The following is a 14,320-nucleotide window of genomic DNA, read 5'->3' as shown; positions in this document are numbered from 1 at the left end:
TAATCATCACGTTTTTTTCCCCCTCAAATGATAATTTGGGGGGGAAAATGACTTAGGCCATTAATTTTAGGAAGGTGACGATATGTAATTTACTCGTTCTTTCTTTAAATGTGCCTCAACATTTTCTGCAAAAAGTTTTTTTTACAGAAAAGTATGGAACAAAATTCTAACCTGGAGATGAACATAGGAAATATCTAGAATCTAGTTTTTCCTTTTCTCATTCCTTCATTGTTTTCAACCACTTTATGACAAAATATTTTTCCTTTTTTTGTTTTAAATCTCATAACGTCACCTTCAGATAATAATGGCCTACGTCATGTTTTGCCAAAAGATGATTTAGACAAAAAAAACAACAAAAAGACTTCGGCCATTATTTTAGGAAAGTGACTGTTCTGTACCACAGAAAGAAAGAGAAAAGAAAAAAGAGAGACCTAAACAAAAGAAGAGCATCTCAGGGAAAAGACATTTTCTATTTTTCCAGACATCTTCAAATGTGGATTGTTAAGGTGTCATTGAGAAAGTTATTCTTCCATCACAAATACGTCATACCCTCTATATTATTCATGTAAACTATGCAGTTTTTTGGAATTTCTTTTCTTCCTGCTAAAGTCAGTATTCCAAGTAAATGTTTACTTTTAACATTACAGTATTTGAATGCATAAACCCAAAAATACGTTGTTCCCAGTTAAATATAAGCGTTCCAAATACAGTCTTTAGTTCTGCACAGTTATGCTGGCAGAAAGTAATTATTCTTGGACATTCCCAAAATAAATGATAACTTCCTGGGAGTGACAGCCTCCAGCAGCAGGAAGAACCCGTACGGCGGCTTTACTGAACCGGGGTGATAACTCCCATCCAAACGTTCTGCATAAGTACAAACATTATAATATATCCTCCACAGTATTTCTCCCAGATGTCTCCTAAAAGAGTGCGGTTGGATTCCCTCTCTCATTTTTGTTTTATGTAAGTGACTTTTATTGTTTGAAATTAATCTCCCGAAGTCCGGAGATCATCCTGAAAAAGTTTGGTCACATCTCCATCTGTTTTGGGTTGACTATATAGATGTGTACAAAACATTTCAGAACACTGTTGGGTCTTTTTTTACTTTGTAATATGAAGAATTTGTGATGGGATCCCTAATTTTATAGATTGTATTTTCTGCTTGTTGCCTTTTTAATACGTAAGCTCGCATTTTGTTCATGTACTTTAAAACCTTTCCTCTAGAGCCTTTTGCAGTTGAAGAATGTGCCTATAAAATGCCCTAAAGCGAACCCTTATCTCTAACCCTATACATAAACATTAACTGCATCACAAACTGTCTGCTACCTTTGTTCATGCATGGACAGGAAGGCTTACTGGACTGACTAGAAGGGATCTCAGTCAGGTTTGTCTGGTGTTTGCTCTCTGCAGCTGTATATTATTGATACAATCCTCTACCTGCTTAAGTTAGGCATTAAAAAGGGCAAGGTTACAGTTAGACATTAACTCTGGGTGAGACAACACACACAGCTCACAAATTAAACACAAGCATGATGCAAGATGTTTACTAGATTTAAAAAAAAATATGTTAATCCTTTTGTTGCTTTACAACTGAGTTTATTTTGAAAGTGTGTTTTACTGAATCTCTGCTAACAGAGTTATTCTGTTATGGTTTAATAAGTCTGAATATTTAACAGTTTGAACAGCAGAGGATCAGCAGCGGGTCCAGAGTCGTCCTTCAGTTCTGTCTGACAGGGAGCTGCTAATCAGATGCCTATTGCACCGTCATTAGCGGCTAATGGTTTTACTCGTCAGTGTATTCACACGCTCCCTTTAAATCATTTCTGTGTTGTCTGTCAATCTGTCACTAAAACCGCTTTCTGATAAGAACCCAGGATGTTCACACTGCTGTGGAAGCCCAGGATGGTTGGTAGCTTTTATAGGAGCTGCTGACCCTTTTGGCCCTTTAGGAGAAACATTTTGATTTTAATGTTGCATTCATTGACTATCTGTTTCCTTTAATTATAATTACATCAAGTTAATAATCAGATTGTAAAGCAAATAAAAAATGCCAGTAACATCAAAAAAAAATATTATTATTTTTTTTTATTCTTTGAAGGAACTTCATTTTTAATATTTTTAGAGCATCTAAAACCAAAACAATTAACATTAATAGTAAGAAATGAAATGCTGATCAATGTTTACACTTCAAGCTAATTTATTAACATATCAACTAAAATACACAAGAACCGCCTGTTTGCATTAAACTTTTAAAGTTTTCTGTGTTTATGAGTTTTGGGTTGACTACATACACAAAAACGTATTTTTGTGTATGACTTATAAATAGATTCTGTTAATATTTCAACAATCAATCCAGAAGCTCTATAAATGCAACTAGTCAGTATTTTAATTTCCTTTTTCCATTTCTAATTTAATTAGCCATTATATCGTCTGTTGTCATTGCCGTGCTATCTCCCTGTTTCCTGTGCAGGTTTCTATCTACACATGATGCCCCACCTCCTCCAGTTTTTGTTTTTCTGTTATGTTTATGTATTTCATATCAATCTGTTTGGTCATTTTTAACTAAAGCGTCTGACAATCCTGGGACGCTAAATGTAGTATCCAAATGATGGAAGTGCTTCTTTATGTTTGTTAAATTTGTATGAAGGCTGCAACAGTTGAAGTGGATTTTTGAAAACATCTGATGAGATTTAATTAGTCCCAATATCTGTTTATTATGGAAATAGGTGCAATTATTCTCAGGATCTCCATAACCTCTAACATTTTGTGTTTTATATTCATTGTGGTCAAAAGGGTTGAATTGAACATATGTGCTCGTCATATGTGAACAAAGTATTATCACGACATTTCACGTTATCTGTTAACGTGTTTCATTTATTCATTGTATGTTTTGTACCATTTTATTACTTATCATTAAAATAGGGGGGTGGCAGAAAGACAAGCAGTACTACAAAGAGGATATATTTGTCAATGATAATGTAATATGCAGCCTTACTATCAAGGTCAACTAATAAAACAGGTGATCTGATGATTTTTCCTGAACCCCTAAGTCTGTCAGCACAGCAGAGAAATTTCTCACAGCTAAAGGAGAACAATGTTTTTGTTTGTTGTGTGAGTCTTTCCTGATCTTCTGTGGGCTGATTGAAAACACATTCCTATCATTGAGACATCACCCTCTATGTGAATCTTTTGGTCTCCAGTTTTGTCACCAGGCATTGGCAGAGACAGGCTTTCTTGGGTTCATGCGGTTGAAAGTCCTCCAGTGTTACTCGGCCACGTGATATTATTCTCTTTTAATGGCTTTCTTATTTGCTTTTGATCTCAGCTGAAGTCCTTTTCCCACATCCCAATTAAACTGTAAAACAACAAAACGGGAGATAAGAACGCAATCATCCCAAGACTGAAAAATGGACTTGTTGTTTTCAGTGTGTGCAGCACGGTGTGGGCGGAGAGCGTGTGGTACAGAGGTTCAGCCTTGAGCTAGAAACGCTGTGTCACCACAGCTGAGGGAGTGAGCGAGCGAAGCCAGGGAGCAGGAACCGGTTGGGTGTACTCAAGTGTCGGTTGGTGTGTGGGCTGGTTGATAGCACGGAAAGGGTTAGTTGAGCCAATATTTCTGCTGCCCACCCAGTGGTGGAGGCAACATCCTGGTGGGAGACATCGATGATGAGGCGGTTGCGTCATCACTGTCTGTGTTTCCTACCTCTCTTACTCTCTGCTCTCCCTGTTGCTGATTGGTGAACAGCCGTCACATGACCCAGCGCTCTACTTCTCCTCTCCCCTTGTCTTTGACAGTTTCGGCTGCGCCGTGTTTCTCTTTTGGTTTGGTGCTCATCTGCGTGCGTTTTGTACGAATATGTGAGGCAACGACGGAGGCAGGCGGTGTTCGGTCTAGATCGGGTGCCTCAGAAAATGTCGGAGCTGTAATGCAGCGAGCTATGCCAGGAGGAGAGCAGGCTCAGGAAACTGAACAGAAGAACTGAGCGAGAAAGGGAGTCGGAGCCTGTTGAAAAAGCACGAGAAAATGAGAAATTTGGGGAGACCAAGAGAGCTGGGGAAAAGCAGAATAAGTAAAGCAGGGATAGACAACTGAAGTTAATCCAGTCGTAGCAGAGTGTGGCTGGCAGACACGCTGAGTAATGTAAGAGAAACACCAAGCAGGGGTCTGAGCGATCTGCATGGGGAGACAGCTATGTCTCTTCTCTTTCCTCCACCTCGTCTACCTGGTTAAGTCGGTTCTCTAAACTCCGGCAGTACTTTGGAGAGAGGAGAAGACGACGAGGCCTGTCAGCCAGCAAGTGAGCGAGAGGAAACAATCTGTTATAACGGCGAGGCTGTTAATGATAATGGCAGAGAAGCTAAGGCAGAGCGATATGAGGTGTGTGTGTTATTGTAGGACTGGCGAAGACAGAAGCTTTGGGTTGTCTCTATTTGCGAATGCACTGGGTTGATTACTGGAGACAGCTGTCTTCGATTGGCTGCAAGCTGACGATCCTGTCTAAATGTCCTCTTTCTGCAAGTTTCTTCTTTCTAGTTAGGGAAAGTCAAAATTATAGCTGACCAGTTTGTCTCTACAGACTTCCCTCACTGTCTTCCTCCAGAATCATCCTTCTCCCCGACTCGCTGTTGTCAGAGTGCTTTTGAAGGTTTCCTCTCCATTGTGTTCGCTTTTTTACCTGATTGTATGAGTCTCATCAGGTTTCCACCTTCTGCCCCCAGCACAGATGAACTAGTTGACCTCATTGAGTTTTGATGCATGGTCTTAACATCAGATGCTCTAAGGAACCCATTCACCGTAGCTGCATCCTTTGGATTGTTGAGGATGGGCCAGCAAGACAACCTGCTCTTTATCAACCAGCCCTCTTGTGCAGGTATTGTCAGTTAGTAGGATTTGTTTAAAGCCACAAGTGGGAGACTGAGAGTTTGCAAGAAATGGGGATTTGATATGATCGCCGAATGATCAAGAAGTTACCGGCACCTTCTAGTTTCATCAAAACTAGACTCTCCGACAAGGGATGGAAAAAAATCATGATGTTTGCAGCGCGTATAGAAAATAGTGTTGCTTTTCTTTGCTTCTTTTCCCTTTTGCCTCTTAACTGAGATCATCTGTTCGCTCGGCGGCCACCGTTTCACCTCCGCCATCGAAAGCAGAGGCGCTCGGACGAAACCAAAATGGTCATTTCTTGGAGCTTTAGCAGACAGATACACAGCCTGCAATGTAACGCCATCGAATGCAGCAGAGGAATCAGCACTGGAGGGCGTGGATATAGTCAGAGAGAGATGTTCTCATTGGTAAGCGCTCCTCTGCACCAAGCTGTTTCCTAGGCTGCTGCTACCAGCGACTATCCCCCACTGCTCTCTGTGTTTCTGCTCACTGCACACTCCTCCATTGCATTGTACGTACGTGCCTGCCGTGGCTCAGATAATGGCCTCTCACTAAGCACACACTGACGAGAGAGAGAGAGGAGAGGAGATGGAGGGGGAGGCTGCACAAGAGGGAGGGAGCTATGGAGGGAGGGAAGCAAAGAGAGAGGAAGGTGGGGGCTGCGAAGAGAAGCCGACTGCATGTGTAGTCAAGTGAGAGAAAGAGGATATTGAAAAAGGGAAGGGAGGAGCAGACATAGATAATGAGAAAGGAAAAAGGACAGAACAGAAAGCTTTGGCTTTAAGACGAGCCAAGAGAATGAGTAACGTGCGTGCCGTGCCGGGGGGAGGTGTGGGTTGCGTGCGTTGCTGGCTGCATGCGTGCGCGTGACTGCGTGTATGCGTGTTTTGGTGCTCGCCGTGTCTGTGTGCCGCACAGACAACAAGGAATAAAACAACAACAAAAAAAGGGAATACAACCCTGCAAGGACTGATTGCTTGTGGATCACCGTACCGGCAAGCAAGTCTCATGCCCCTCTCCGTCTCCTCCTCTGGTCTCTTCTTTTTTCCCAGCAGCCCCGTCTGGACACCTCGGACGGCGTAAGTAGGCATTGTGGATCTTCGAGGCTCGCAGCCGGCTTAATTTTGTCAGGGTCTCTGCTTCATGTTCCTGCTCGTCACGCCAGCCGAGGAAGGGGTGGGGGGAGGAGGATGGGGTGGCGTTGTGTATGTGGGATTTAGGTTCAGCTGTCTGCTCAGAAGCTGAACTTAACCCCCTCAGTGCCACAACTAGTATTCTCCAGTGCTTTGTCTCCTCCCTCCATTTTTTTTGTGGAGAGTCAGTTAAACTGCACTTGTTTCTCTCTCAAACAAACCTGGCAAGCCAGTTTGTCTGGTGTACCAGGTTGGACTAGATTTGGTCCGGTTGGATGGAAATATATGCGTGTGTGGTACTTTGTGGCATGGGTCAAGTCGGCACAATGGTTTATGTGTGTTTGCAAGTAAAATAAAGGGAGGCATTTAGGAAAGGACGGAGGCTCTCAGCTCTGTCATGGTATAAATATTTTTCACGTGGTCTGTTGAGTCCCTTAGGGAGAATCACAGGTGAAAATTAGAGCAGATGTCAGCACTTTTCAATTAGAAGCCCCTTCAAATACAGTTATAGCTCAGGCTATGAGAATTCAGCATGCATTTATTGAATAATATTTGGTGAGGTGAGGTGTACCCTTCTCCACATTGGTTGTCTAAATTACACTCATTCTAAGCTTCCAACTTAAGAGAAGTAAACCCCCCACAGGTTTGTGTGTGTAACTGAAAAAACAGGAAAGGAGAGTGTCAGTGTGACTGACAGTGCATGGTTGTGGGATGTTAGACTGTGCAGTGTTGCAGTCAGCCTGTTTCAACACACTGCAGTTCTCATAACTGCCGCACACTACCTCCCCCCCGCCTTCCTCTTTCCCATCTGATGCCGCTGATAGTACATGGGGCCTCTCACGTATTACATGCCGGCTGTTTGACGCCTCCCCTCCACCGACCCAGGAACCCCCAGTACAGAGGGTGAATTCAAAAGACACAAGCACACTGCCTGTCCACTAATTACCCACTTCAAAGACTCATTCCAGTAATATTCAAGTGATGGGGAAGATGAATGTTAGACTCACTTATACCAGCATGCAGTGCTAGGACTTGGAGGGATGTTAGTGGATTCACCTCGCTCCATATCACTTCACATTGGTATTGAGTGTAAGACCCTCAGTGAGAAGTAGGAGTCTAGTTTTTGAGTTATGTCAGGTTTTTTGGCAAAGAACTTTGAGCAAGCAAAATGTTTCCTTGCTTTTGGTAAAGCAGTGAATGACTGTCTAGGGTATCTTGGCAGTTTCTAGTATGTTTTATGAGTGATGACACATGTGTACTGATCAAAGATTTGTGGTCAGTATACACGCTCTAAAACAATGTTATTTCTAACATCCTTGTTTATTTGTATTGGGAAAAACATCACACTGTGTGAGACAGAAGTCACTAAAACATGTCAATAGCAATTGAAAACAAAAATGTTTCCATCAATTTTTTGTGTACAATACATATTTAGAAGTTTCTCATTAGAAAAGGTCAAAAATAACTTCCTCCATTTCCCAAAACAGTTTTCACACTTGCTTGAGGTGTTTTTTTTATTTTACTTTTACAAAAAATAAAGTTAAGTTCTGATGTAGCAAATATTTATCTCACATGACTGATTGCTCAAAATTCTTGTGACAATTAGATGGAAATAGAGCTAATGATTAGGACTTTGGACTTTTCTAATGTACATTTACCACAAAAGAAATATGTTTAACAGGAAAACTGTCGACATCAGTCAAAATATATTGATCACATTAAAAATAATCACATACTTAGACAATCAAATCTGATTTATTGAGTTTCCACTGAGACTCCATCTCTAATGAAGTGCAGTACAGAACAAGAATTTTCCAGCAGCAAGAGAGAAAACAATTTCCAGAAGTATGTTGCCCAACAAGTCGGATGGAGAAACCAAGTTACTGTGACAACAGCAGGTCTTTATAAGCTGATAAAGCTGAAATCTGATGTCTGCACAGAACTACGACAGAACAAGGTGGCTTAGGAGTAAAATGGCTGACGTTTGCCAAAGTCTAGCTCTCTTCAACCTGAAGGAACCGCCCACATACCTCTGCAGAAGATGCACATTTCTTTTAAACAACCCAGTAAAACATAAAATAGCTAACGTTGAGTGTTCTTCCCACAGTACCAACTTCCACACCATAGAGTGTTTGCTTGCATGACCTGGCAGTACTTTAATTCATTGTATGTTTAAGTTTCTGGCTGGTCTGATGCCAGAGCTGTTAAACCTAAAAGTTGATCACAAGATTTTCCAGAACATTGAATAACTCTCCTGTCTGTTGGCTTTCTGCGTTAGAGCTAAAGTAACTAGTAACTCTGCCAGTGTTTCCTTTTCACAAGGACTATTGAGCATGTTGGAATACACTGTTTAGACACAACATGAACTCTGTCAATGATTTCTGAACCTGTCCTTGAATCATATTTGTTTGCTGGCTCTCAAGACTTGTAGATAATAATGTAAAATAAGTGAGACTGGGTTGAACACTGCAAGAAATAGTCTAGGATACAAATGAAATACTTTGAATTTTGGAGCTACCAACATGGTGACTTACTGGTTTTCAAATGCAGGGTAAGTTGGATATGTGGCTGTACTGTGAGCTCATGATAAGTCTCACACCTGGAAAGACCTTAAACCAGCTCAACCTGCCTCTGAGCTCTAAAAGGACCCTGTACCTGTTGTTTGAAAAAAGGAAATGATTTTCCACATCTATTTCTCTTAGTGTTTATGCACAGGGCAGATCTTTTCCTGGACAATCACTACAGTAGTTAAAAACGAGCTTTACACGAACAAAACTCTCAGCTATTTATCCTTGTAAATCTTATAATTTGAATAACCCTTTGAATTCCCTCTGCTGCTAAAGGAGGTTATTCCTAAAAGAATCAGGCCCAGTCAAGTTTGATCAAGAGGAGGCCTTCCAGGTCAAGTGATGCAACAACATGTACTTCACCATTCTCACTTTATCTGATTATCCTAGTATTTTTTTTCTCAGGCTTTTTTTTTTGTTAAATTGAACTTCTTACACTTCTTGTCATCATTACCTCCAGTGGGCTAGTAACACCTGAAATTCTTTGTTTTAATCTCTGTTAATTTGTAAATTGAGGTAGCATATTTATTAACTGAGATAATCCAGTGAATGGATAATTGTTCAACGAATGGATAATCCCTTAATGTGACTGTCATGACTGAGTAACAGTAATATTTCAACACAAGGCTGTGCTTGGACAAAATGTTCAACTGTTTTACAGACAACCTGTCATCTCAGATTGAAAAGTATGTTAGACTGCCATCACTGCTGCTTTGTAACTAATGTGATGATGTTTACATAAAAAGCTCAAAAACTATGCAAAGAAAATTGTGTTGTTTATTTTGGTTCTATGTATTATTATTGATAGGCTACAGTCTAACATCATTGATACCCTGCTAGGTTTTAATTCAAAACAATCTATTTATTTTAACAACATGTTTCTTAATGTTTAGGAGGAAAGCAGAGAGAATCCAAACTCAGAATCAGTGGAGGGAGCTAAGTGCCAATACATTTTTCTCAATCTCCTTAATTTTGGGAGATTGGTGATCGGCAGATACATGAAAAACTGATCGTCTACCTCCTGTCAACTTTGCGACTTTTGCACTACACACAAAGACTTATTGGATGCAATATTTAGTCAGACATTATAATTCATGTGTCATGCATTCACTCACTACATAACCATTATGTATTTGAGCAGTTGAGTAGAGTTTAACTGGCTTTAATGACCATGCATGACCATACCCATAGAAATGAGCTTTGATCATAACTGGTATAGGTTTTCAAAAATTAATACTTATTTTACATTGTTGTAGATGCTCATCTCATTGCCTAGCTGAAACAGCTTTATTGACTGAGTAAGAATAATTTTACATTCTTAATCTGCCAGGGGTACAAATAAATTTGGGCTGAAAATATTTTTCCTATGAATAAAGAATGAGGCAGGTAGTGTCCGTCTACTTTTCAGTCCTCACCGTTTATCGTTGTGTATTTAGTATCTATTTGTGTATCGCTCCAGCTGCCTGATTTGCATAACCCAACTGATCTAAGGCACAGTGTTCAACTGTGAAACTGCTGTGCTACATGTGAGAGTGTGGACTTGTTGTGTGCCTGATGTAAAACCACTCTTTGGTGGATAATTTGGCTCATATCTGTCTTCATTGACTTGATCCTGAATACTCTGTAATACGAAAAGTACTGAATATGTAAAATCAAGTCAGGGAAAAGCTCCAGTGAAACCTCGGATTGATCCTGAAAAAATGGAATTACTCTTTTACTTGGTTGTCTCTCTATTACTGATGTACAAGATGTTAAAACAATTTCATATCAATATTTGTGATATAATCAACTGAACATAATCAAGCTCATTAATTCTTATTTGCACCACTTATTTTGTGAGTGAATAATGTTGCTTTGCTTTGCACAGCTTTACTTACCACTCTGCATTTTTGTCTTTCAGACTGTTCACAAAGTCGCTACAGTGGATGGCCTCACAAACGGAGGCCAGATGGAAATTGGTTCACGTGACCGCCTCCAGGAAGGCGCGTTGAGCCTGGATTTGGCCAATGGGGTGAACCCCTACCATAACAATGATGAGGCATCTATGGAAACAGACGAGCAGAGGGCAGGAGGTGTGCCTGAAAGGCAACGCTGGGTGCCAGGACATAGCAAGGTCAATGAGGCCCAACAGCAGCAATCATGCTGGAGCAGCAGTAGTGGTACAACCCCTGCTGAGGGAGTCCATTATGCAGATATAGAAGATGCCCAGAATCTGGTGGCGTTTTCCGCTACGGCTAGCTCTTTGCCTCCTTCTTCCTCTTCATCTTGCCTTGTCCTGCAGCCTAATACAGCCAAGTTATATGAGAAGTTCACTCAAGAGACACGTGGTGATGGTGCTCACTCTAGAGTCTCTGCAGGTGCTCCTGAAACAAGCTGCGAACCTTTGGAAGACCTTGACATCTTACAGACAGCACTGAGCCAAGCTAAACGTGGGCACAAGCCCCCTAATTGCAACTGTGATGGGCATGGTTGTCCAGACTACCTGGAGTGGTTGGAAAAGAAAATTAAATTAGCAACTAGAAGGAATCAAGGATCTCATAAAATGGGTGATGAGGCCCCACATTTGGAGCAACCTCATTTGCCACATCAACATCAGACGTACCAACAAGTGAATGGTGCCCACCATATGTCCACTTCATGTTTGCAACAGCAGCAGGACGTTAATCAGTACTCTCACCAAGACCAAGTGCCCTCTTCCAAACCCCCTATTCCTTGCTCCCCCCAGGTGCTCTCCATAGCCAAGGAGAAAAACATCAGTCTTCAGACTGCCCTTGCGATAGATGCACTCACACAGTTATCCAGCCCTCAACTAGTCAGTGCTTCAGGTCAAGTTTTCCGAAACAACTTTCATAACCACCAAAATACAGCTAGTTTGACCCCTTCCTCTCTTAACGACAACTCATCCTCACGATCCCAGTCTGTCCCTCCAGGGCTGCATACCAACCAGCAGGGCGTAGCGTCTTACGAACACCATAGACCCCAGTCCCAGGGCCAGCCAGCCCATGCTTCTCCTCTCCCATCCTCTACCTCTCCATTTCCAGGTCAGGGAAAAGCTCCAGGTTTCAGCCCTAATCCGCAGCAGTGGAGGCAGGGCTCTGACAGAGATCCTGAACAGAGGAATCCGTGGATGTTCAGAAAGCTTGAGCCCCATGCTCACTTTGCAACTGCGCCTCCAAATAGCTCAGACCCCATGTCAGAGCTTAAACAGCTGCTCGGTGACACCAAGTTGAAAAATGCTTCTTTTAAGCTTCCACTCACACAGCAGCTTAGCTTGAATCAGAATGGTGGCATTCAGGTCCAGGGCAGAATAAAACAAGAGCCAGACTCTGGTGAGCATTATCATCACACTTCCTCAACTGGACGTTATGAAATGTCTAATGGTCAACAGCAGGGTCAGCATTACCCTGGAAATCCTATGTCTCCTGGCCAAGCAGCCATACGTCACTCCACTCAGGCAGCTCTACAACATCACCTCCATCACAGGAGGAACCTGTTCTCTACCCACCCATCTGGCTTTGGAGTACCAAGCCCACGTGCACCAATGACTTGTCAAGACTTGAAAAAATGGTGGCCCCAGATGGATGCTGAAGGTTTGTCAATTCTACCAATCAAACAGGAACCCAAGAGGAGGAAAAACACCCAAGGGTCTCCTGTTATGAAATCAGTGGGTGGAATGGGTATAGGCCCTGCTCTTCCCAAGCCCAAACAGATAATCATCAAGAAGAACAAGCAGAAAGCCTCCATGCCAACCTTCCTCCCTCAGGCTCAAATAGCTATACAAAAACCACCAGTTCACATGATGAACACATCCCCATCCCTGACCAATTCCCAAATATGCTCTCTCAACCCTTTGGCCCTCCTCCGTAACTCCACTCAGGCTTCTGCAGCAGGTCTCCCTGCCCCAGAACAATCTCAGGTATGCATTTCCAACACCTCTCCAACTCCTTCTTCCAATGTTACAGCGGGAAATTCTCCAGCTGTCACGGACCCCTCGTCCACATCTGTGGTTCTTTCAGCCATCTCAAAATCAGAAGAAGCAAGCATCAATTTAACCTCCACCAACACCAGCAATGCCACATCTGTGACCTCCACAACTCCATCCAACACATCACCGCTGCAGAAACTCATTAACATAGATCCAAAGTACGAAGAACTGATCCGCCAGTTTGAGGCTGAATTTGGAAACCTGGCCCCAGACACGTCCCCAAGTCCGTGCAAGGAGGAGACCACTCCGGCCCCTACGCTAGCGAATCATTCCCTGATCAGTCCTCAAGACCTCAGTCTAGCATCATCTAACACCACCCAGTCTGTCTCCTCGATCCCTACTCCTCAAGCCAACGCCACACCTCAATCAGACGATCAGAAAATGGAAATTAGCAAGAGTGACTCAGATACCCAAAGAGAATTATCAGTTAGTCAGCCTTCCAATGAGGGCCGTCAACATACAAGACCTGTCAATGTTTCCCAGAACCAGGAGACTATTTTGGACAAACAGCAGCTGCAGCAAAGAATGTTAGAGGAAGCACTGGGCATGCAAGACTCTCCACTTTCTAAGCGAATTAAAATTGAAGCTTCAGGAGAATTAGCGGTACTATCCACCACATGCTACTCTGAGGAGGTCACGCCGGTAAAGGATGGCCTAAATTCCTCACCATCTCTAAAAGGCTTTCTAGACTCCCCCTTGCGCTACCTAGACACCCCTACCAAGAACCTGCTGGACACTCCGATCAAGGATCCGCAGTCAGAGTTCCCAACCTGTACCTGTGTGGGTAAGTGTGTGCACAGATTTTTACAGTTTTCTGTCAGTGGACAGAAATCTTTAAAGTATTGCAGGTGCGGAGATACATTTAAGTTAGAAATGCAATCTGAAGATAAGGAGCATACATATTTTTTGTAGCCACCTTTACTTCTTGGTCTGCATAAGTGATCCACCTTAACAGCAGCTCTTGCCTGGATGCTTGTTGTCAGAGAATGTGTGTGTTGCTGTGGTTTAAAGCTGTGATCATCCAGACAGTGAGGCACTGAAGGCAGCAGGCAGGAACAATAGCTGTGTTGGCAGAAGGAGCTTTTTGTGGGGGGGCTGGCAGGCGAGCAGATCCAAACCTTTGATAAACAGAGAGCAGTTCAGTCCTATCCTCTGGTTGGCATCCTGCTTACAGTGTTTCCAAGACTATGTTTCTGTACAGTAGAAACAAATAATGTGAATTAATACTAATACTTGTGCAACAATAAAGTCAGTTTAAGTTAGCTGGCCTTTTAAAATATTTTGATTCTCACTCATCATGACAATGTAAGAGCAGAATCGCAGTTGCAAAAATCTACTTTGGATTTTAAGTTTTGGTATTGGATTTATAATGCCATGCATTGACACTCATCGCTCCAATAACACATTTTCCCAGTTGAATAGAGTTATTCCAACTCCTGATTTCACATTCTGAGGTTTTCTTAAAATCATGCAGCCTCTTCATCAGGACAGCAGCCGTAGCTACTGTCTGAATAACTTAGCAATTCAGTTGAGGATTCCCAGGAAAGGTATAAAGAAATTTACAGCATTTTATTGACACTAATCAAAGTTTAAGCGTGTCAGTAGTTTCCTGATCCAGTATCTAATCAGCTCTCTGCAGGATGCAACCACACCAGAATTAAACAGCTTCTAGAGACATAGTTATAGCTTTAAAAACCATAATTTGAGCACATGCACACACACATGCCCACACACACCTCTAGTATTTTCA

General features: G+C 42.2%; 1 protein-coding gene across 5 annotated transcripts in view; it reads left to right on the top strand.

Annotated features, from left to right (window-relative positions):
* Window positions 1-14,320, top strand: part of tet3 (tet methylcytosine dioxygenase 3) — a 49,300-nt gene that overhangs the window by 18,893 nt on the left and 16,087 nt on the right. For 3 of the 5 annotated variants that reach the window (XM_044112744.1, XM_044112746.1, XM_044112745.1), the window contains one exon: window positions 10,486-13,354. In XM_044112744.1, the coding sequence (XP_043968679.1) occupies window positions 10,486-13,354 (2,869 nt within the window). Of the gene's footprint in view, window positions 1-3,798; window positions 5,293-5,530; window positions 5,965-10,485; window positions 13,355-14,320 lie in introns of those variants that run through there. The other 2 variants (XM_044112747.1, XM_044112748.1) reach the window with 2 other exon arrangements.

Source organism: Gambusia affinis, linkage group LG03 (assembly GCF_019740435.1).
Source record: "Gambusia affinis linkage group LG03, SWU_Gaff_1.0, whole genome shotgun sequence".
NCBI lineage: Eukaryota > Metazoa > Chordata > Actinopteri > Cyprinodontiformes > Poeciliidae > Gambusia > Gambusia affinis.
Note: the sequence above shows the minus strand (reverse complement) of the source record. Positions and strands in the feature narration are given on the sequence as shown.